General features: G+C 45.0%; 1 protein-coding gene across 1 annotated transcript in view; it reads right to left on the bottom strand.

Annotated features, from left to right (window-relative positions):
• Positions 1-21375, bottom strand: part of ENTPD7 (ectonucleoside triphosphate diphosphohydrolase 7) — a 244708-nt gene that overhangs the window by 72424 nt on the left and 150909 nt on the right. Inside the window, exon 9 of the mRNA XM_069239671.1 lies at positions 15064-15230. Within this exon, the coding sequence (XP_069095772.1) occupies positions 15064-15230 (167 nt within the window). The remainder of the gene's footprint in view (positions 1-15063; positions 15231-21375) is intronic.

Raw genomic sequence — 21375 nt, 5'->3', positions numbered from 1 at the left:
TGGATTGGGGATAGAATCATGCGAGGGTGGTGCTCCAGTACATCAAAACATACTTCCCTGATGTGATTCTGTTACAGGAGACACACCTCAAAGGCAATGCTTTCAAGAGCATGGATTGATGGGGGTACTCAAAGGTGGACCATTCTGGGCTTACAGTGTCACCTTCCTAGAAGGGGGATGTGGGGGAGGGGAAGAACAGGTTGATTCAACATGAAACTCTAATGTCAGGGATCATTTACCCTCACGACACATGGCCCCTTTGTGGACCCAATTGACAGATTTTCTCTCAAGCATGGGAATAGTAGATATATGGCAAACACAAAATCCGGTGATAAAACACTTCATTTTTCATTCTGGGGCTCATGGTAGCCTTTCCCATATCAACCTCATCTTAACACTAGCAGACAGTCTATCTGATCACACCCCAGTGTAGACGATCTATGTTATAGACAAGCTGCAGACCCAAATAGTCATTACCATTAACCTGTGGTATCTCAAGATCCTGGGCATCAGGAAAGGCCTGATAAAAGCCACAAAACAGTACTTCAATGGCAACAAGGAATCAGTGGAGTTCTCTCAAATCCTCTGGGAGGCACATAAAACAGTAATTAAGGGAAGTACATTATCACTTACGGTGGAACACAAGAAGGAGAAAAGGACCGTAGTAGAGAAGCTTTGGAGAGAGAGATATCCTGGCTCTTGAGGCTCAACCAGGGGTGGCTACCAAGGCGGACATCAAACATGCATTAAGCCTAAAGCTGCAAGGTTACCGAGATTTGGTAACTGATGCAGCTAAAATCAATCAATGAGCAACACAATATCGAATATACGAAGCCGGGGACAAGGCAGGGAAATTTCTCACATGGTTAGACAAAAGGGAGAGAGCCAACCAATGGGTGCCAGGCCTCTGTCTTGATAGAGGGCGACTCCATGACGGACCCACAAGACACTGCAAACACTTTCACAGCCTATTACACACATCTCTATTCCCCAGCCTGTACAACTACAATTGACGACTCTCGCAACCTCCTCCGGGACATGTAGCTCCTGACCCTTTCGGCTTAGGACAGATCCTTCATGGAAAGTGATCCCATGGAGGAGGAAGTGACATAGCCATCCATAGCATAAAATCTGCAAGGCAATGGGGCCCAAAGGCCTCCCCATAGAACTCTCTAAGCTTACAGTGACCCTTATAACACTGTGTTTACTGAAGATGTATATGGAGAGTCGTGAGATAGTTCTACTCCCCAGAGATCAGAGACTGGCCTCCATAGTTGTAATTCATAAAGAGGGTGGACTGGTAGAGCAGTGTTCTTCCTAAAGGGCCATTTCACTTATAAACGCAGAGAGCAAAATTCTAGCCAAAATACCGGCTCTGCAGCTTATAGAAATAATCACTAAACTAATACATCCCGACCAATCCGGCTTCATGCCGGGCAGAAACATGGCCCTAAACTTGCACCGACTCCATGGAGTGTTGGGACGGGCGTGGAGGATCTCGGAGGATGCAATAATCTTGCACATGACACCCGTATGGCGTTCAACACCGTGGAATTGCCGTACCCTTTTGCAGTGTTAGAAAGCATGGGCTTCGACCCCCAAATTTCTAGCCTGGAAACGGCTGTTATATGCTGCTATCTTTCCATTTGTGTCACCGCCGTTCCTAAGTTGTTTCACACTAATAACCTTCAGGGCGCTTTATGCCATCTCAAGGGCGACATCCTTCATTGGAGATCACTTCCACTCTCCTTACTCAGAAGAGTGGCCTCATTTAAAATGATGGCATTACAATGATTTCAGTTTGTGTTACAACACACACCATTACCAGTCCCCACAACCTATTTTCAAGTTATAGAGGGTTAGATTAGAATCTTATTTTGGTGGGGGAGGGAGCTCGGAGTATAGCCAACAACAAACTGACATGGGACTCGTATGAGGGGGGGGATAGCCTTACCTGGGGTCCTTTTTCACATTCTATCGGAATGCCCAGCAATCCAGACCATCTAGAGAGCCGTGGTGGCTTGTATTAACAGTGTTTGTGGTGGAGTCTTGTCCCCTTCACAGAAGTGGTGCCTACTAAATGTGCGGGAGGCCACGAACCTCGGCTGCATGGAGCAGATCTGGGTTTTCCTAGGATTAATGACTGCAAAGCAAAATACAGCCCGTGTATGTGGCGCGCAGTTTGCACTGCTTCTCAGCGAATGGAAACGGGATCTGTGCTGGTGCATGGTGGAAGAAAAGGTGGTCTACGAGAGCAGGGGCTGCCCTGGTAAATAGGGGAAGATTTGGGGCAAGTGGAATGTGTACAGAGGTAGTCCATGTGCTACTGTCCTTAGCGATGGCAATGGAATATGGCACCCAATGTAACACTAAGTGATGTTTGCCGAATTGACCGAGAACGGTCTCATTGTAATAGTACCAGTACTGGACTGGTACCCAATAGATATGCTAAATGTACCTGTTCACTTATTTGATAATGGCAGTGGTATCTGTATTCTTCTGATGAATATATTGCACCCAATAAAAAGATGTTATAAAGAAATTATTTCATTGCAAATTTTGCAGTGATGCTATAAATGATGCCACAAACAATGTCATGAGTGATGTGATCTGTGGGGGAATTTGCACTGTATGGCGAGGGAGCGAGTTATAGATACTATAGTTCTTTCCAAACATCTGTATAATGTTACAACTTTAGACCACATGCAAGTAGGTACCTTCTTCCCTTTAACATTTCAACAGCAAACATTTGGGACTAACTCCTATTATAACATGCCTTGTGAAGGATCTTAGGCTAAATAAGCCTCCAACTGGATTTGATTCTACAACCCAAGTTTTATCTTCCAAGCGAGATATGTGCTTTACCCATTTTTTCCTGAGGCATCTTAGGTGGTCAGGCATACCACTCATTAGTGTTTTATAAATAAATGATATTGCTCCACATGTAAGCCTGTCAGTAGTGACTCTTCTGGCAAGTTTGTTAAGTAAACTGTGCTGGATGCAAGGGCATGTCCAGGTTGTGCAGCTCTACACTCCTGTGCAGGTACCAATTTATACTCTTTCCCTACTGAGAATGTTTTCATTTCACAATTACATGATACATCTTCATAGCTGAAGATGCCAATCAGGTCCTGCTGCTAGAAGCCTACCAGTCTCACTGCTTCTTTCAGTTTTATTCCTTTGCAAAGTGGAGCTTCGTATATTAGAACACTGTTCTACCCCATTGATGCAGTGGCCTTGTTCCATGCCTCTATCACTGCTCTGGCAGCTGTTGGCAGAACTAATATGCCTCATCCCCAAAGATGTAATACACAAATGATTTTCCCTCCAAGGCAAGTTGGTCTAGTTTGATCAATAGTTTCATGCCTTGTGAGTGCACCCATTCATTCAGAACCTGGAGAGAAGTGGTCCAGTAACAGTGCTGGATGTCCAGTAGCCCTAGTATTCCGCTACAGACTGATCTGCAGTGTGTGGTCAGTGCAATGCATAGTGAGCCCCAATAGCAGGTTTCTCAATTTTCTTTCCAGTGCATAAAATGGGCGTTGAGGAATACATATGTTGTAGGATGTGTGCGGCCTTTTGTCGTGTGATCATTTTGAAGATGAAGGCCTTGCTCAGCAGTGAGTGGGGCAGGTTTCTCCATCTCTTAGCATCCTGCTGGAATCCAGTCAAGATTGTGTGAAGGGTACAGTCATGAAAAGTGTCCCAGACCAAAGGTATGTTAATTCGTAAGTATCCCAAACCTTCTCTACCCATATCAGTGTTCCCCTGTGTGAGGCAGATTGTTATCCATTCATTAATCAGAAATAGTGTTGATTTAGACCAGTTTGATCTTCTAACCTCAATATTCTCTATAGTCCTTGAAGATTTCTAAGAGCACAGGAGTGGAAAATGTTTCTTACTTGTGACAATCAATTTGAAGTATATGCTGCTACAGATTAGATGCTGTGCACACTCCTGTCATTTAGTGTTAAACTCTGATGTTGCAACTTCTTTTTTCTTTGTAGTAGTAGTTTAAGCTTTGAGGAGAATCATGATACCAGGCGCCACCTTAGATTGGGTTTCCTCTATGAGTTAGTTTTAGTGTGCAGATGCAAAGCTTTATTACGGCTATGAACTGGAATAGGAACGTATGACACCATGGAAAAAGATTACAGAACCAGACATTCCACAGGATGCTCACACATCCAGGGAGGTAAGCCAACAAATAGAGATGAATAACATTTTCCATCTGCTGCATGTGCTGCTGTACCTCACATGTGGTTTATAGACTGAAAAGCAGTACTGCTTCCCCTAAAGTGGTGGCTTGCAAGCAAAAATATTAAATGTCTGAAATAAAGTTCTAGGAACGGTTTGGCTGGCTTGTGGTTCTTGCCAAGCTTAGATGTCCACACAGTAATGTGTGGTCAGTGTGTGGATGGATGACAATGTAGCAAATGTCAGCTAGTGAAATATTTCCTAGAAAGGCCTTTGTAGTATTATTAGTACGAGGTAGGAGTAGATTGTACTCTAGGTGTGGATGTTAAAGTATGTTCAGCTTTTACAAAACTATCTGAATGCACCTTTGAATCCACTAGTTAAGCTCTGCTTTTGAAATTGGTTTGCCAATGTGTTATGGGGCAAATGCAACAGAAACCTGTTTTGAATTTGATAATGTACAGTTAATATAGTACATAACGTCTCTTCTAACATGTATTCTGAACTGTTGAGAGCTCTGTGCACAGATGATCTCTGTTGCGGCACAAAAGAAGGTAGTTCAATGTACCGATTAACATGAAAGGGCAACAGCACTTTTGGTAAGGAGTTAGGGTGTGGTCTAAGCTTGTAGCTCACGGTTTGTGTAAGGATGTAATTATACCAGGCTCCATAAAAGGAGCTGGAGGGGGCATGAATGCATGGGCTCAAAAGAAGGCCATATAAGTAGAGTGAGGATATTGTTTAGGTCCCATGAAGGGATTGGTGGTAATTTAGGAGGTATTACCCACTTTAATTCTTCCAGTAAGTAATACACTGATGTTTTTAAGTTTGTAAATATGCAGATATTACCCACCCCCCGTCCCCTCCCCCCCGGGTGTGAGCATATTGATCTGGAGGCAAGCCCCGACTTTTATAAAGGCTATAGCTAATAGATTGGGCACCGATGAACCATTTCCAATTTGCTGTATCAAATGCCCTGGTAGCTAGTTTTCTAGCCTCATAGTATTTCCACACATTCAGCAGGAAGTTGTATGTGTCCCAATTCTTGATCTCAGTGCAAAATTGCAAGAAAGAGAGCTCTAGGATTGGGATGCTATGAATGATGCTGTGTGAGCAAATCTGCTGCAGTTGTAGCTTTTCATGAGGGGAACTGACAATTTAAAAAAACAATGTGAACCAGGTGTGTGCAGCTAAGAGTGGAGCTATACATATGTCACCAGAAAACTCCCCAACAAATTTCAATGAGATTAATAAGGAATCCGTGGTATCAGCTAAAAGTGTGTGCAAATATTCCTGCCCAGCTGATCCATAGTGCATTGCTGAGGAACTGCAAGTTGGGGACGCAACGTTTTGAGATTTTGCATTCTCGTACCTTGCAAACAGGTCAACTGTTGAAATACCCCAACAGCTCATGGACCTGTTGGTGACTCCAGCAGAGGAGACCTACAAAGTTGCTGTCCAACCATGAAAAGTGCTCCACTTACATATGTCCTTGGTGGCAAATGAACGAGTGTGAAATATTTTGAGCCAGATCTGACAAGTGGGTACAGCACAGCTTCTGTATGTAATGCATGGTTGTCATGGGGTCTGTGCAAACGGGCACTACCTTGTTGCAAACTTGATTTTTGAAAATCACGCAGGACTACCTGCACTGCCATTAACTCTAGCACACTAAAGAAGCTACTCCTGTGCTGACCAAGTGCCATAAACTGTTAATATGCTCACCTACCCAAAAAGGATGCTTCTGTATTGCTAGTCACTAATGGCTGTGGATCGTGAAATGACCTGCCAAGTGACATTCTTTTGATTCTTCATTTGAGTTTCTGCTGAGGCTCTACCAACACTTAATCCTCCCATTCCACAGTTGTTTGTCACCACTTTCTTGCAAGACACTCCTGAAAAGGACGCATGTGCAACCTCATACAAGAGGTCATCATACCCAATTGTTTCGTTATAACCCTTACTGTCAGATGGGGTGACATCTGGTAAAGGGAAAACAACTTTTAAAATAACATCATTGTGATTGCTGAGGTAAGCTTCACTTGTTTTTGCATTCAGTGTTGATTCCATGAACATCCAAATGTGGTGCTGGAAAGCATAGGATTTTTCACATATATCGTAAAACCCTATTTTGGAAAGAGTTGGATGTTTTCTTGCATGTGTGCTAAGCACTGTGGTTTGTAAGTGTGAGCAGCCAACCAATCATCTAGGCACAGACACACATGCTTAACTGTGCGGTTAACGTATCACCACTACAGCAGACATTTGCTAACACTCTAGAAGTTGTGATTTGAAATAGTAATACTTTGATATTGACTGCCACTTCCTATTAACCTGAGGAACTGGTAGTGAGCAGGATGGATGGGTGTATGGAAATTAACGACCTTTGTAATATTACCACCCACTTGAAGCAGCTAGAGGACATCTTGCAGAGCAGCCATTTTTAAGTGTTTTGGTGTGATGTATTGGACAAGAGCATGGAGGTCAAGCAGAGGCTGCTGTGTATTATCTTTTTAGGTCATTGAGAGGACACACCTTCCCAGTTCGATTGAGCCTTTTAGTAGGAGGGAATGTTCTCCATCCAGCAAGAGTTTTCAATGCTCCTTCAGGATGTTGTGGGGACGGAATGGAAAGTTGGGTGGGGTGGATATCTATGCAATAACCATGGTTGATGGTGAAAAAGTACCTACTGATTGATGTTATACCGCCCTTACTAGTGAAAAATAACCTCCATTCTTCTGCTGACAGGTGCTCGATAATCCGGAGCAACACCAGGAGACCAATGCTTGGTGGTGGAAGTGCCTCTACTTTGTGCACCTCTACCTTTGGTTCAGCTATTGCCCATGAATATTGTTCCTGAAAGGGATGCTGGGTTTGATATTGCTGTCTTATAGTGGCCGATGCCCATTTCACTTCTCAGCATGCTGCAGACCTACATAAGACTAATGTCTGGGGGGGGTTGCTTGCAGCCCAACATGGCGGATGCCACCTAAGTGGGCTCCTCAGCCCCGTAACACTGACCCAAGCCATCCACCCATAGGCCGTCTCGTCTACCCCAACCCAGAGGGAACTGCGGCAGTAGGGGAGGAAGCAATGTGCTCACTCCGGAGGGCAAAACCAACCTGGAACACCTCCCGCAGCAGCTGGAAGGGTGGTCGGGCCTGCAAGCTCCAGCTCCGTAGCAGGGAGACCACGCATGCTGGGCGGCCCACCAGCTAAGACCCTGGAGGGGCGCTGTGGGGTCAGCTGAGGTCCACAGTGGACTTGAGGAATTCCGAGCCACGTGACGTGATTGCTCCCGGCGATGCAGGCGCAGACTGCCCGTGCTTTTGTTCAAAGGATGGACCCGCTGACAGAGTGTGTAGTTGCGGCCTGCGGACCACGCTGCTGCCCGGGAGCCATTAGGCTGGCCTGTGCCCACCAAAGTGGCACTGCAGCCAGTGGTGTAGCATGACTGACAGAGGAGCTGCACAACACTCTGCAGAGAGGGAGTGGAGACACAGTGTGTGGCCACACCCGGAGGCCCCAGTTGCTGATCTGAAGTGGCCCTAAACAGGCCCCTGCCACCACCCAAAAGAGACCAGGTACAAATGGCCTACACCGGGGAAGCAGCCAGCCTGATATAGCAGGTGGCAGAAAGTGTGGGGGCGAGTGAGGTGGGGAGAGTGAGCAGGAGTCCCTCTGGTCCCACGTCACCCCAGTGCAGTCAGCACCTTATGGCGAGATCCCGTGAGTAACTCACCAGTACGGACTCTACTGTCTCACCCAAATCCCTGGTACCCGAGACCGCAGAAAAGATGCACCCCAGCAACTCCCTTGTGCCCACTTGAGTGCCACCCATGGCGGCCTGAGGACAACACCGGTCCCATAATGTCACTGGACCTGTACGCGGCATACAAGCCCTACCAGCTCAGTCCTGACGAGGGTGGCCCGGGCTGCTGGATGCTCCTGAACCTCCAGGGAGGGGCCGGAAACAAGTAAAGGAAGGAGACCTTCCTGATGCCCCCACGCAGCACAGTGAACTAACTGGTGCAAAACCGACAGGCAGGGAGAGACGGACCAACCTGGTACGCTCTCCTATGACGTTTGTTCAGAGACAGAGTCAAGAACTTCGAGACAGCCATCACAGAGTTTGCTGACTCCACAGCCCCTCTGCATCAACAGGTGGATCGCCAACAAAAAGTCAGGGATCAGACCAGCGCCAAGCTCGAAGACATGGAAGGGTGTCCATGAACAAACAACTTATGCCTAGTAGGGGTCCCGGAAAAAGAGGACTATCTTGTCTAACTTTTGTCTAACTTTTCTTCAAGCATTTCATTCTGGATTTCCTGAAACCTAGGGGTCTATCCAAATTCTTTTCAGTGGAACGAGCCCACAAAACACCAAGCCAACTCCCAAAACCAGGAGCAACCCCTCTCCCCCAAGAATAATCATAGCCTGTTTTTTAACAATAGAGATCACAACGTTATCCTACAGGATGCCCACAGATTTCTACAATTCGAAAATGCTACCATAAGCCTCTACCCAGACTTTACCCTCCAAGTCCAGCAACAGCGACGGGGCTTAATGGATGTCAAAAAGGAACTTCAGGCAAGAAACCTATACTATGTGATGCTTTTTCCGGTCAAGCATAGAATCATTGCCGAGGTGAAAACATGTCACTTTCTTACTCCAGAGAAGGCTTAGGAATGGTTGGAGGGATGGCACCCTGCATCCAGCAAGCACAGACACCAAAAGTCCTGAGTCACTGGAGACTGTAAAGGGAGTCCGCCACCACAGGCCGATCATATCCCGAGGCAGTTGGCAACGAGAAGTGGAGTGGCAACCAGGGACATTAGACAGCATCTAAAGGGACGTAAGATTTTCATATTTTGGTGGGGTTCTAGTAACTGCTATTCTCTCCCTAAGGGGTGGCATATGCCGGGTAGCAAAGGATTGAAGCTAACCTCACCCTAGTTGATAGTTGCGACAAACTGTTAATGGGGGGTGACAGGTGTTCTGCAAGTTGGGGGAGGGTGGCCAATTCGAAGGCCGCTATGCAGGGGTTTAGGGAGGGGGAATTTTGTGTGTCCTTTCAGCAGGCAGTTTTGTTACGGATAGAAAATGTAGGAGTGAACTGCACTCTACTTGGACCATCTATAACACCACACACTATGTCTGATGCTCCATCTCCTGCTTGCACCCCATGTGGAGTGGGCATCCTAGTGAAAAACTGACCACCATTCACATCATAATCAACGTGGAGGGACACTAGGGAAATATGTTGTACATTCGGGAATATGGGATGGAATAGCCATCAATGTCGGCTCAGTTTGCATCCTGCCTCGCCATCAGCAGATCGCCTCCCCCACCCAGAGCGCACTGCTACTGAAATTACCCACAGGATTGCAACTCATGGGGGGAGTGGGGGAGACTATAATGTAATCATGTCTGAGATTCTAGATAGAGTCACCCACGCCCCATAACTTCAGATGCAGATCACACTGGTGACATTCCTAGACGCTTTAGGCCTAGTAGATACATGATGTCTCCAGCACTTGGAGAAGAGGCATTACACAATCCTCTTGGGAGCACACAACAGCGCCTCACGCTTAGATTATATATTCATACAGCACATACACCTAGCTAGAACAGCCGAGGTACAACACGTCACTTGTGGTATAATCGGACCATTCACTAGTGTGGATTGAGTTGAGAAGGGACTCCAGGACGAATACCGGCCCCAGGCCAGTGAACCCATGGTACAGAGAGGACGAGAAAATTGTGACGGCCGTACAACAGACAACGGATGACTAGTAATTTTGAGGTATCCGTAGATTTAACTGCTAACTTATGGGAAGCCAAGCATACTCTCTAATTGCAGGGGAAATAAAAAGAAGTGAGGGCAGAAATGAACAATTTAGAAAGAGAGATACAAGCCTTAGAACAGGATATGCTTGAGGGAGCGAACAGTTATCCATACTCTCAGACTTAAAGAATGTGAATATAGAGACTTGGCCAAAGACGCCGCTTGCGAAATCCACATTCTGACAGAGGATGCTCTATGAGGTGGGAGACAAGGTTGGGAGGTTATTGGCATGGCTAGAGAAAAAGGATCAAGCTTGAAGATGGGTCCCACGACTCGCAGCAAACAGTGGAGAGGTCAAGGAAGAAGCAGCAGATGTAGCGGAGGAAGGCACAACTTACTACTCCAACTTTATGAAGCTCTGAAAACTGACCCCCTGAGGAAATAAAAGTATTCCTTTGGGACATTAAAACCCCCACCTTCAACAGATCATAAACGAATGCTAGAGAGCGACTTCACATCGAGTGAAACAGTACAAGCAATAAGCTCCATTTCATCCAGAAAAGCGCTAGGTCCGAATGGATTACCCATCGAACTCTACAAAGGCCTAGCCAGCAAAATAGCACCCCAACTACTGAAGATGTGGACTGAGGTTAAAGCCACAGGGCTCCTCCCAAAAGACCAACACCAGGTCACAATAGCGATGATCCACAAAGCAGATAAACCCCCAGACCAATATGCGTCATATACACCGATATCCCTTCTGAATTTAGAAGTCAAAGTTTAGGCAAACTCTTGTCAAATAGACTCAGACAAGTTGTGACTACTCTAGTACACCCAGACCAATCAGGCTTTATGCTTTATCGAAGCACTAGACTAGACCTTCAATGCCTATTCCGCATGCTGGCTGAAGAGATAGACACTGATGTAACCATGTTAGTCACCTCCACAGACGCATCTAAAGCCTTTGACAGCCAAGAATGGGATTACATGTATGCAGTGCTAGAACATTTTGGCTTTGGCCCTTCCTTTTTAAGATGGATCGACCTCTTATATAAAGAACCAGAGGACAGTGTGACAGTTAATGGGGCAACATCACAAGCCTTCACATTATACTAGGGGACGAGGCAGGGATGCCAGCTTTCCCCATTGTGTTCGTCCTAGCGTTAGAGCCCTAGCAGTGTAGATTAGGTGGGGGGATCCACTAGTTCGTTGTATCACTTTGGGGTGAGCCGTGGGAGGGGCATATATCCCTATATGTAGACGGTATCTTACTATATATGTCACAGACCCCACATTTACTATTCCACGAATCACGCAAATCTTCTGAACCTTCAGATCCTTTTCAGGATACACTATCAACTGACAAAAGTTCCTCATATACCTAGTAAGGAATAATGCCCATGGTAAAAGAGGGGTTCAAATATTTAGGAGCCTATATTACTAAAGACCCTAAGAGATTCTATCAGTGAAATTTGATGCAGATATTGGAGGGGTTCGAGGCAGATGTTAAGCATTGGAAAACTTTGCCGCTCTCCCTCTTGGTGCGGATGGTGATGTTCAAAATGATGACATTGCCCCAGATGATTCATGCCTTACAAAACACTCTATATTCACTACCCAAGGAATTCTTCCGGAAGACGGAGGCCACCCTGCGGCTATTACTCTGGAGATCCGGCCCACCTCTCACTGCACCCCAGAAATTAACCACAAGGTATACGATGGAGACATAGGGCTTCCCAATATACAAAAGTACTACTAGGCTTCACAAATGACAGTAATTGCGTATTCGTCCCGCACGAGGAACCAGCTGTGAGGATCGACAGACTAGCATGGGCAAAGAAGGTTACATGGGCCCACTCTATAAAGCCAAACTAGCCACTTCTCACACATACCAAGACGGTAGTATCTATAAGGAGAGAAGAGACTACCTTCTTAGGTTGAACAACCAACTGACTGAAATTACTCCTCTCTAGTCCAGCGACCTGCTGTCAAAGGTGGGCAGCTTGCAAGGTTTTGAAAAATTGAAGTTAATAGACATTACTGATATAGGAGACATATGGCAGGGGGACACACCCAAAACCATGGTAGATATGGCTGATCATTTCCAGCTAGAGCAAATGCAATGCTATAAATACATTCAACTAACACACACCCTAGCCGCCCATATACAGAAAGGCACCATTCTGGAGGAGTTCACATGGTTAGAAGATCGTATCGTCACAGAAAAACTCAGTGTCAAAGCTATCTCCCTCAAACAAAAAATGATCAATAACGCCCTTGACACTCTACAGACTCTAAAGGATACATGGGAGGTAGAGGTTGCAGAATTTGAAAAGGGGGAATGGCAGGAGGCATAGCCATCAAAGCCAGTTTCAGACTGGTACAATTACACCTGTTACATCGCTCTTACTGTTCCCAGACTGCTCTTAATGCCATCGGAAGATGCCCTAACACAGATTGTTTAAGGTGGATGTGGGGAGGGTGGTACCTTCCTAAATGTGATTTGGTGCTGTCCCCAAATACAGCACGACTGGACAACCATGGGGGACTTAATGAAGGAAGAAACAGGATTCACCATCCCGGTCACAGCTAAAGGTTGTGTGCTAGGCGTTTGACGAGAAGAACTGCCTTTGCGGTACTGCAAACTATGGTTATCCTTGGGCCTGGCAGTGACTAAGACAAACAAAGCCAGCAATTGGGGGGGGGGGGGGGGGGGGGGGGGGGATTAAACCGCTGCAATAGAGTCCGTGGTATATCGTTCATTCAGCAGCCATGCACCAGTCTATATCTTGTTGACAAAGTAGGGCGTGCCCTAAAAATGGAAAAAAGGTCTGGTCACTATGGAAAAACTAGAGGATTTGTAGTAGAATGAGAAATACTGAGGTTGAATATATGTATGGAGACAACGTACACAAGCTTAACTGGATGTAATACAATGTTTGAGTGTAATACTGATCTTCCACAGATATAGAAATGCTTCACTGATTTTACCTTCTGCATAATGCTGCCACATGCTTGTTTGTATTTTACCTATGGAAAACTAATAAAATGATTTCTAAAAAAAAAAAAAAGCACTAATGTCTGCTTTTGGTGCTGCAAACCACCCATGGTTTGTGAGTGGCCATATCTTTGTTTATTTTCTCAAGCAATTGATTAACTTGAGGGCCAAACTGGATCTTGTGGTGCATGTTTGAATTATTCTGTGTGTTACTATCCTGGATTTCACCAAGTTTTAGATTTTTTGTGGAACATTTTACATTGCCTTTATCAGTGGTATAAACTGGTTACTATGGTTTCTCTTTGAAACAGTTTTTTTAAAGAAGTCACTTTCCTACTCTCACCGTCTTGTATTGGAACCTTAGGATAGTCTGTGGCCCTAATTAGAACAATGTGATACACATACTGTGTGGTGGTGAAGGTCTCACTTGGAGTGGTTGTAACAAAGAGCCTTCCCACAGATCTGCTCTGTAATCATGCAAGGAATTATTGTGTTGAGTGAATTGGTAATGAGTCTGTAGTTACACCCTGCTCTGAGTTATTATCAATAGAATGTAATCGTTTGTGGTGTGGATGGTGTTGCTGCAGCATGCTGTTTCACAGGGATGGAATATGCTCCTTTGGAGGTTGTTTCCTGGAGTGAAGATCCTCTTGTCTGTGACAGTTTTCTTTTTGAGGCTGATGGTGTGGTTGTTGGTCCTGTGTCTGCACTCGAACCCTAAGGTGCCCTAGCACTGGGTGCAGGTTTCGGTGGAGCCGCTGAAGACTAATTATCTTCAGAGTCACACGATGACAGATCTCCTCTCCTGATGGTCATCTGCAATATCAAATGGGCTCGCCCTTTCTTGGCTGGAACAGGCCCTTTGATGTCTTTGTCAACCACAGCAGTATGGAGGCACTGTAGTGGCCTGGAGATACATCATGCAGTAAAGCATCAGGTGTCTGAACCAGATATTGGAAAAAAGTAATCTTAAAACAAATCTAAAATGGTGTCCAAGAACATTGAGAAGTTCAGCACCTCAAAACCAAAACTACTACTTAAAAAAAAAAAAAAACACAAGTTGCAACATCCAAGACTAATAATAGATGATATGAGTGTGTCTGAAGAGGACCTTTTGCCAGGAAAAGAGTTAATTGTAGATTAAAAGTGACTCAGATTCTAGGTCTACTTAATGTTTAATATACGTGACCCTAGCACAATGTCCCAACATCACCACCTGCAATCCTACATAGACACTATTGATAGATTTATCACTTACACATCTCAGTATAGGTACACTCCTTTACTGTACTAGATATAAACAAAGATTCTGGAGTTGGGTAACAATGATACCTGAACTAATTTTAGGGTAAATATCTGGCTCCTGATCCTAGAAGTGAAAACGCCATTTGCTTCACATCTGGGCATTAGGGAAGACATACCCATTTCACTATATATCCTAAAAGGTAGTCCCATACAAAACAATGATCAGGACACTTGTCAAGGTGAGGGTGGATTACTGTAATAAATTAATTGAGCCATCCAGAAGAACTCACTCAAAGCTACATTGAGTGCAAAACAAGCTTGCCTCATTATGTCACTCTGTGAAGAACAGTAAAATACTTACTCTGGACTTCCGTGGATTAAAGATGAAACTCAGCGTACTATGCACATTCACAAAAGACCTTGAGGTAGGTGCTTGACTTGCTTATCAAATCCTACTTTCACCCACCTCTGCCCCTTCGGAAATGTCTCTTATTACCATATGCCAGTCAAGGGATGAACGCAATAAACTTAGGTACCTGCCCATCATGACGCTAGAACCCCTACCTGGGACCACTCCATTCCCATTTCTGAGAATATAATCTATTTACTATTTATAGAATGCCTAAAACAGCATTAGCCAGACAAGCCTTTTACCTGCTAGCAGGTTATCTGGGTCTGAGGTCTGGATTATGTTCCAACGTGGCAATAGACTCAAGCCATCACCACGCGTTTCTGTATGTTTGTAAATCACTTGTTACCTAACTTGCGTAAGTAAGGGGGTGCATGCATTTTTCTTGCCAAAAGGCACCTTGAAGCCAGTTAGTAAAAACATTACCTATTTTTGGTGACAGTTTTGTTGTATACCATGTCTTCATAGCGCTGTCGTGCAAAGTTACCACCAAATCCCAAAAACGTTGTGACATAAACTCTGTAAACATGGCCTGTGTGCTGCAAGTCACAGCCCAGATTAAATTCTGCCAGCAAGGCCTTTGCTGCCTCCTCCTGAAACAAAACAAAAAACAAAAACATACAAATCTATAAAATCTGTGACATAAAGAAATTACAAGTTTATAACTTCAGAACGGAAACAAGAGCAGTGTGTATTTGGAGATGGCCTTCTCACAGAAGTCAGCTCAACATGTCAGATGTTGACTTAAGAGGTCATGTTAGTTTGCAAATAACAGTTCAGAGCCAACTGGTGGCACCCCATTACTGAAGGGTGCACAAGACTAACAATAAACAATATCAATTTGCTGCATTTATAACTTATTTAAAATCATTCTCTTTCCCCACCCTATATAATTAGACCCCTCCTATTAACTCCAGCATTGCTTTTGAGATATATATGGAAAATGTCACTTACCCAGTGTACATCTGTTCGTGGCATGTTGTGCTGCAGATTCACATGCTGTGCACTGTTCCTGCCATCTAGTGTTGGGCTCAGAGTGTTACAAGTTGTTTTTCTTCCAAGAAGTCTTTTCGAGTCACAGGATCGAGTGACTCCTCCCTTTCGGCTCCATTGCGCATGGGCGTCGACTCCATCTTAGATTGTTTTCCCCGCATAGGGTGAGGTAGGAGTGGTAGAATGAGGATACTAAAGATGTCCATGCAATGGAGTAGATATGTATGTACATAGTGTGGTAAAGGAATATTTATTTACATATATACAATTTAAATGCAACTAAAACGGCTACAGGCTCCCGTGGAGGCGGGTGGGCGCATGTGAATCTGCAGCACAACATGCCACGAACAGATGTACACTGGGTAAGTGACATTTTCCGTTCGATGGCATGTGTAGCTGCAGATACACATGCTGTGCATAGACTACAAATCAGTAATCCTCCCGAAAGCGGTGGTCAGCCTGTAGGAGTTGAAGTTGTTTGAAATAACGTTCTTAATACAGCCTGTCCTACTTTGGCTTGTTGTGTTGCTAACACATCTACACAGTAATGTTTAGTAAAGGTATGAGGTGTAGACCAAGTGGCTGCTTTACAAATCTCGGTCATTGGTATATTACCTAGAAAGGCCATTGTTGCTCCTTTCTTTCTAGTGGAGTGTGCCTTTGGTGTAATGGGTAATTCTCTTTTAGCTTTGAGGTAACAGGTCTGAATACATTTGACTATCCATCTGGCTATGCCCTGTTTGGATATAGGGTTACCAGCATGGGGTTTTTGGAAAGCAACAAACAATTGTTTAGTTTTACGAAATGCTTTTGTTCTGTCTATGTAATACATTAGCGCTCTCTTTATGTTCAATGTATGCAGTGCTCTTTCTGCTACCGAGTCTGGTTGTGGGAAGAAGACTGGGAGCTCAACTGTTTGGTTTAGATGAAACAGTGATATGACTTTTGGTAAAAATGTCGGATTTGTACGGAGAACTACTTTGTTTGTGTATTTGTATAAAGGGTTCTTCGATAGTAAACGCCTGTATTTCGCTAACTCTTCGGAGTGAAGTGATGGCTATTAGAAAAGCTACCTTCCAAGTTAACAATTGGATTTGACAAGAATGCATGGGTTCAAACGGTGGACCCATGAGTCGTGTAAGTACAATATTAAGATTCCACGAGGGAACTGGTGGGGTTCTTGCAGGTATGATCCTTTTTAGTCCTTCCATAAAGGCTTTAATAACTGGTATTCTAAAAAGTGACTTTGTAGGTTTAATGTGCAGGTAAGCAGTGATTGCAGTGAGATGAATTTTGATGGAAGAAAAAGCGAGATTAGCTTTTTGTAAGTGTAGTAAGTAACTCACAATGTTTTGTATAGAGGCCTCCAACGGCGTGATTTGATTTGCTTGGCAGTAGAAAACAAACTTTTTCCGTTTATTAGCATAACAATGCCTATGTTGTCGGTTTCCTTGCCTGTTTAATGACTTCCATACACTCATTTGAAAGGTTTAGATAACCAAATTCTAAGACTTCAGGAGCCAGATTGCTAGGTTTAGCGATGCTGGATTGGGGTGTCTGATCTGTTTGTGTTGTGTTAACAGATCTGGTCTGTTTCGGAGTTTGATGTGAGGTACTACTGAGAAGTCCAACAGTGTGGTGTACCACGGTTTGCGAGCCCACGTTGGCGCTATGAGTATTAGTTTGAGTTTGTTTTGACTCAGTTTGTGGACTAGGAAAGGAATGAACAGGAGAGGGGGAAAAGCATAAGCAAATATCCCTGACCAACTGATCCATAGAGCATTACCCTTGTACTGAGGGTGTGGGTACCTGGATGCGAAGTTTTGGCATTTTGTGTTTTGTTGCAAACAGATCTAGGTCTGGTGTCCCCCAGCAGTAGAAGTAATCTTGTAGAATCTGGGGATGTATTTCCCACTCGTGAGTTTGCTGGTGATCTCGACTGAGATTGTCCGCTAACTGATTGTGAATGCCTGGTATATATTGTGGTATCAGGCGAATGGTGTTGTGAATTGCCCAATGCCAAATTTTTTGTGCTAGGAGACACAGTTGTGACAAGTGTCCCCCCCCTTGTTTGTTTAAATAGTACATTGTTGTCATATTGTCTGTTTTGACAAGAATGTGTTTGTGGACTAGAAGGGGTTAAAAAAGGCTTTTAGTGCTAGAAAGACTGCTAGTAGTTCTAAGAGATTTATGTGAAGTTGTTTTTGTTGACTGTCCCATTGACCTTGTATACTGTGATTGTTGAGGTGTGCTCCCCACCCAATCATGGAAGCGTCTGTTGTGATAATGGCATGAGGCACTGGGTCTTGAAATGGCTGCCCTTTGTTTAAATTTACAGGGTTCCACCATTGAAGCGAAGAGTGTGTTTGGCGGTCTATCAACACTAGATTTTGAAGTTGACCCTGTGCCTGCGTCCATTGTTTTGCTAGGCACTGTTGTAAGGGGCGCATGTGTAGCCGTGCGTTTGGGACAATAGCGATGCATGAGGACATCATGCCTAGTAGTTTCATTACAAACCTGACTGTGTATTGTTGGTTTGGTGGCATGCTTGACCTTATGTTTTGAAACGATTGAACTCTTTGTGGACTTGGAGTGGCAATTGCTTTTTGCGTGTTGAATGTGGCTCCCAAGTATTGTATTTGAGATGGTTGCAAGTGAGATTTTTGGTAATTTATAGAAAACCCTAGTTTGTGTAGAGTATCTATTACATACTGTGTGTGACTTTGACACCAGTGTTGAGTGTTGGCCTTTATTAGCCAATCGTCTAGATACGGGAATATGTGCATGTGATGTCTCCTTATACGAGCTGCTACTACAGCTAGGCATTTTGTGAATACTCTGGGTGCTGTTGTTATCCCGAAGGGCAATACTTTGAATTGGTAATGGTTGCCCTGTATTACAAATGTGAGGTACTGCCTGTGAGATGGATGAATGGGTATGTGAAAATACACATCATTATCATAGATCCAGTGTTGCCATGTATTCTCCCTGTTTTAGTAAGGGAACTGGGTCCTGTAGTGTGACCATGTGGAAATGATCTGATCTGATTAAGAGATTTAACGTTCTGAGATCTCGAATTGGCCTTAACGTTTTGTCTTTTTTGGGAATAAGGAAATATAGGGAGTAAACCCCCGTTCCTTTTTGATGATGGGGTACTAGTTCTATGGCTTGTTTTGCTAGTAGTGCTTGCACCTCTCACCTCTATTTGTAGTAGGTCTAGATGTTGTGTCGACAGTTTGTGCATACATGGGGGAACATCTGGAGGGATTTGTGTGAACTCTATGCAGTAACCATGTTGGATAACTGATAGAACCCATGTGTCCGTGGTAATGTCTGACCAACTGTTGTGGTATTTTGTTAAACCCCCCCACTGGTGATGTGTGTTGGGGGAGTGTGACATTGAAGTCACTGTTTGTTACTGGGTGTCTGCTTGGCAGGCTGCTTGCTCTTGGGTACTGCCCCCTGTAGGAACCACAAAACCCCCTTCTCTGGTACTGAGAATGGTAAGTGGGTTTTGTTTGGGAGGTGGATGGCTCTGAGGGTTGGTGTCTAAACCCTCCCCTAAACTTCCTAAATGTTCCCCTATAAGGGAAGAATAGAGCGCGCCCATGGCTTTGGCCGTGTCTGTGTCCTTCTTCATTTTCTATATTGCGGTGCCCACCTCCGGCCCAAATAGTTGGTGTTGGTTGAACTGCATATTTAATACCGCCTGCTGTATTTCTGGCTTAAAACCAGAACTTCGTAGCCATGCATGCCTCCTGATGGTAACTGCTGTATTCACAGTGCGTGCTGCTGTATCAGCAGAGTCCAGTGCAGAGCCGATCTGGTTGTTGGAGATGGCCTGTCCCTCCTCCACCACCTGTTGAGCACGCTTCTGATGTTCCTTTGGTAAATGTTGGATAATAGCCTGCATCTCGTCCCAATGTGCTCTGTCGTAACAGGCGAGAAGGGCTTGTGAATTGGCGATACGCCACTGGTTGGCCACTTGCGATGCCACTCTTTTTCCCGCTGCATCGACACTTAGGGCTTTCTTTATCAGGGGGTGACGCATCCCCTGACGATTGAGAATTTGCTCGCTTTCTTGCAGCCCCCGCTACAACTGTTGTGTAATAAACACAGGGTCTAACGGGGGAGGTTTGTATTTTTTCTCGACCCTTGGTGTAATGGCCCTTCCTTTCACCGGTTCCTGAAAGACCTGTTGTGCATGCTTAAGCATGCCCGGTAACATTGGCAGGCTTTGATACAAAGCATGCGTGGATGCCAGTGTGTTAAAAAGAAAGTCATCCTCCACTGGTTCTAAGTGCATAGTGACATTATGAAATGTCGCTGCTCAGGCCAGTACTTGTGTGTAAGATGTGCTATCCTCTGGAGGTGAAGGCTTTGAAGGATAACACTCAGGACTGTTGTCCGAAACTGGTGGGTCGTATAGATCCCAGGGGGTCTGCATCATCCTGCGTCATCCCAGTATGTGTGGGTGACTGTGCCATTGGTGTGCCAACTGGTGACCTTGTCCGTTGTGGCGAGTGAGTTGGGGACGTATGTGGTGAAAAATGTGGGAGTGGTGACCTTTCACTAACCACTTTGGCTTTTGGTTGCTCAGTTTCAGTCTCATAAAAAGCCAATTTTCTTTTAAACTTGAGCGGAGGGATGGTTTGAATTTTCCCTGTGTACTTTTGGATTTGTAGCCTTGGTTGAGTCTGGTCAAGCTCTTCCAAATCCAGTTCCCGCTCAAACCGGTCTCTCTCCTTGAGTTGTTGATAGAGCCCATGTTCTTCCGTATAGGAAGTCTTTTTCGGCTCCGAAGCCGGTTTTTTCGGTACCGAAACCCCCATGGATACGGTCGGTCTCGGCTCCGAGAGGCTCTTTCGAGGCTTGTTTGATTCGACCAATCGATGTCGACTCTTTTCGGTGCCGAAGATGGTATTTGGTCACCGCTTTTCTTGTGGGTCACGGCATGGCCTTCCGGCAGTGGCGTCCCCGAGGCCTTCTGTTTCTTTACTTGACTTTGGGGCTGGGTCGGGGCAGGTGTACTCACTTTTTGTGCCGCCGTCGGTGGCCGGTCTCCGTCGGAGTCATCAGATTCCGAACCTTGGATCGAAATGGTCATTTCTTCCTCCTCGACGTCGATCTTTTAAGGTCTTCTTGGATCGAAAAGCTTTGCAGGCCTCACAAGTATCCTCTCTGTGTTCTGGCGACAAACACAGATTACAGACCTGATGCTAGTCTGTATAAGGATACTTGGCGTGACACGTCGGACAGAAACGGAAGGGGGTCCGGTCAATGAGTCTTCGACGACGGGTGTGGTCAAGCCAACCAGGCTTCGGTTGAGTGCAGAAGCCCCGACAAAGCGGTTGTGTCGTCGGTGCCGATGTATCTATACTAAACCGGTCCTGAACGCAAACAATACCGACGGTTTTCGATGTTTTTCTAAGTTTTCCCGATTCGAATTACGGAGCGAAGAGGAACACGTCTGAACCCGATGGCGGAAAGAAAACAATTTAAGATGGAGTCGACACCCATGCGCAATGGAGCCGAAAGGGAGGAGTTACTCGGTCCTGTGACTCGAAAAGACTTCTTCGAAGAAAAACAACTTGTAACACTCTGAGCCCAACACTAGATGGCAGGAACAGTGCACAGCATGTGTATCTGCAGCTACACATGCCATTGAACACACATATATATATGGAAAATGTCACTTACCAGTGTACATCTGTTTGTGGCATGTTCTGCTGCAGATTCACATGC

This window comes from Pleurodeles waltl, chromosome 6 (assembly GCF_031143425.1).
Source record: "Pleurodeles waltl isolate 20211129_DDA chromosome 6, aPleWal1.hap1.20221129, whole genome shotgun sequence".
Taxonomy (NCBI): domain Eukaryota; kingdom Metazoa; phylum Chordata; class Amphibia; order Caudata; family Salamandridae; genus Pleurodeles; species Pleurodeles waltl.
The sequence above is the reverse complement of the archived record's forward strand: the minus strand, read 5'-3'. Positions and strand labels throughout refer to the sequence as shown.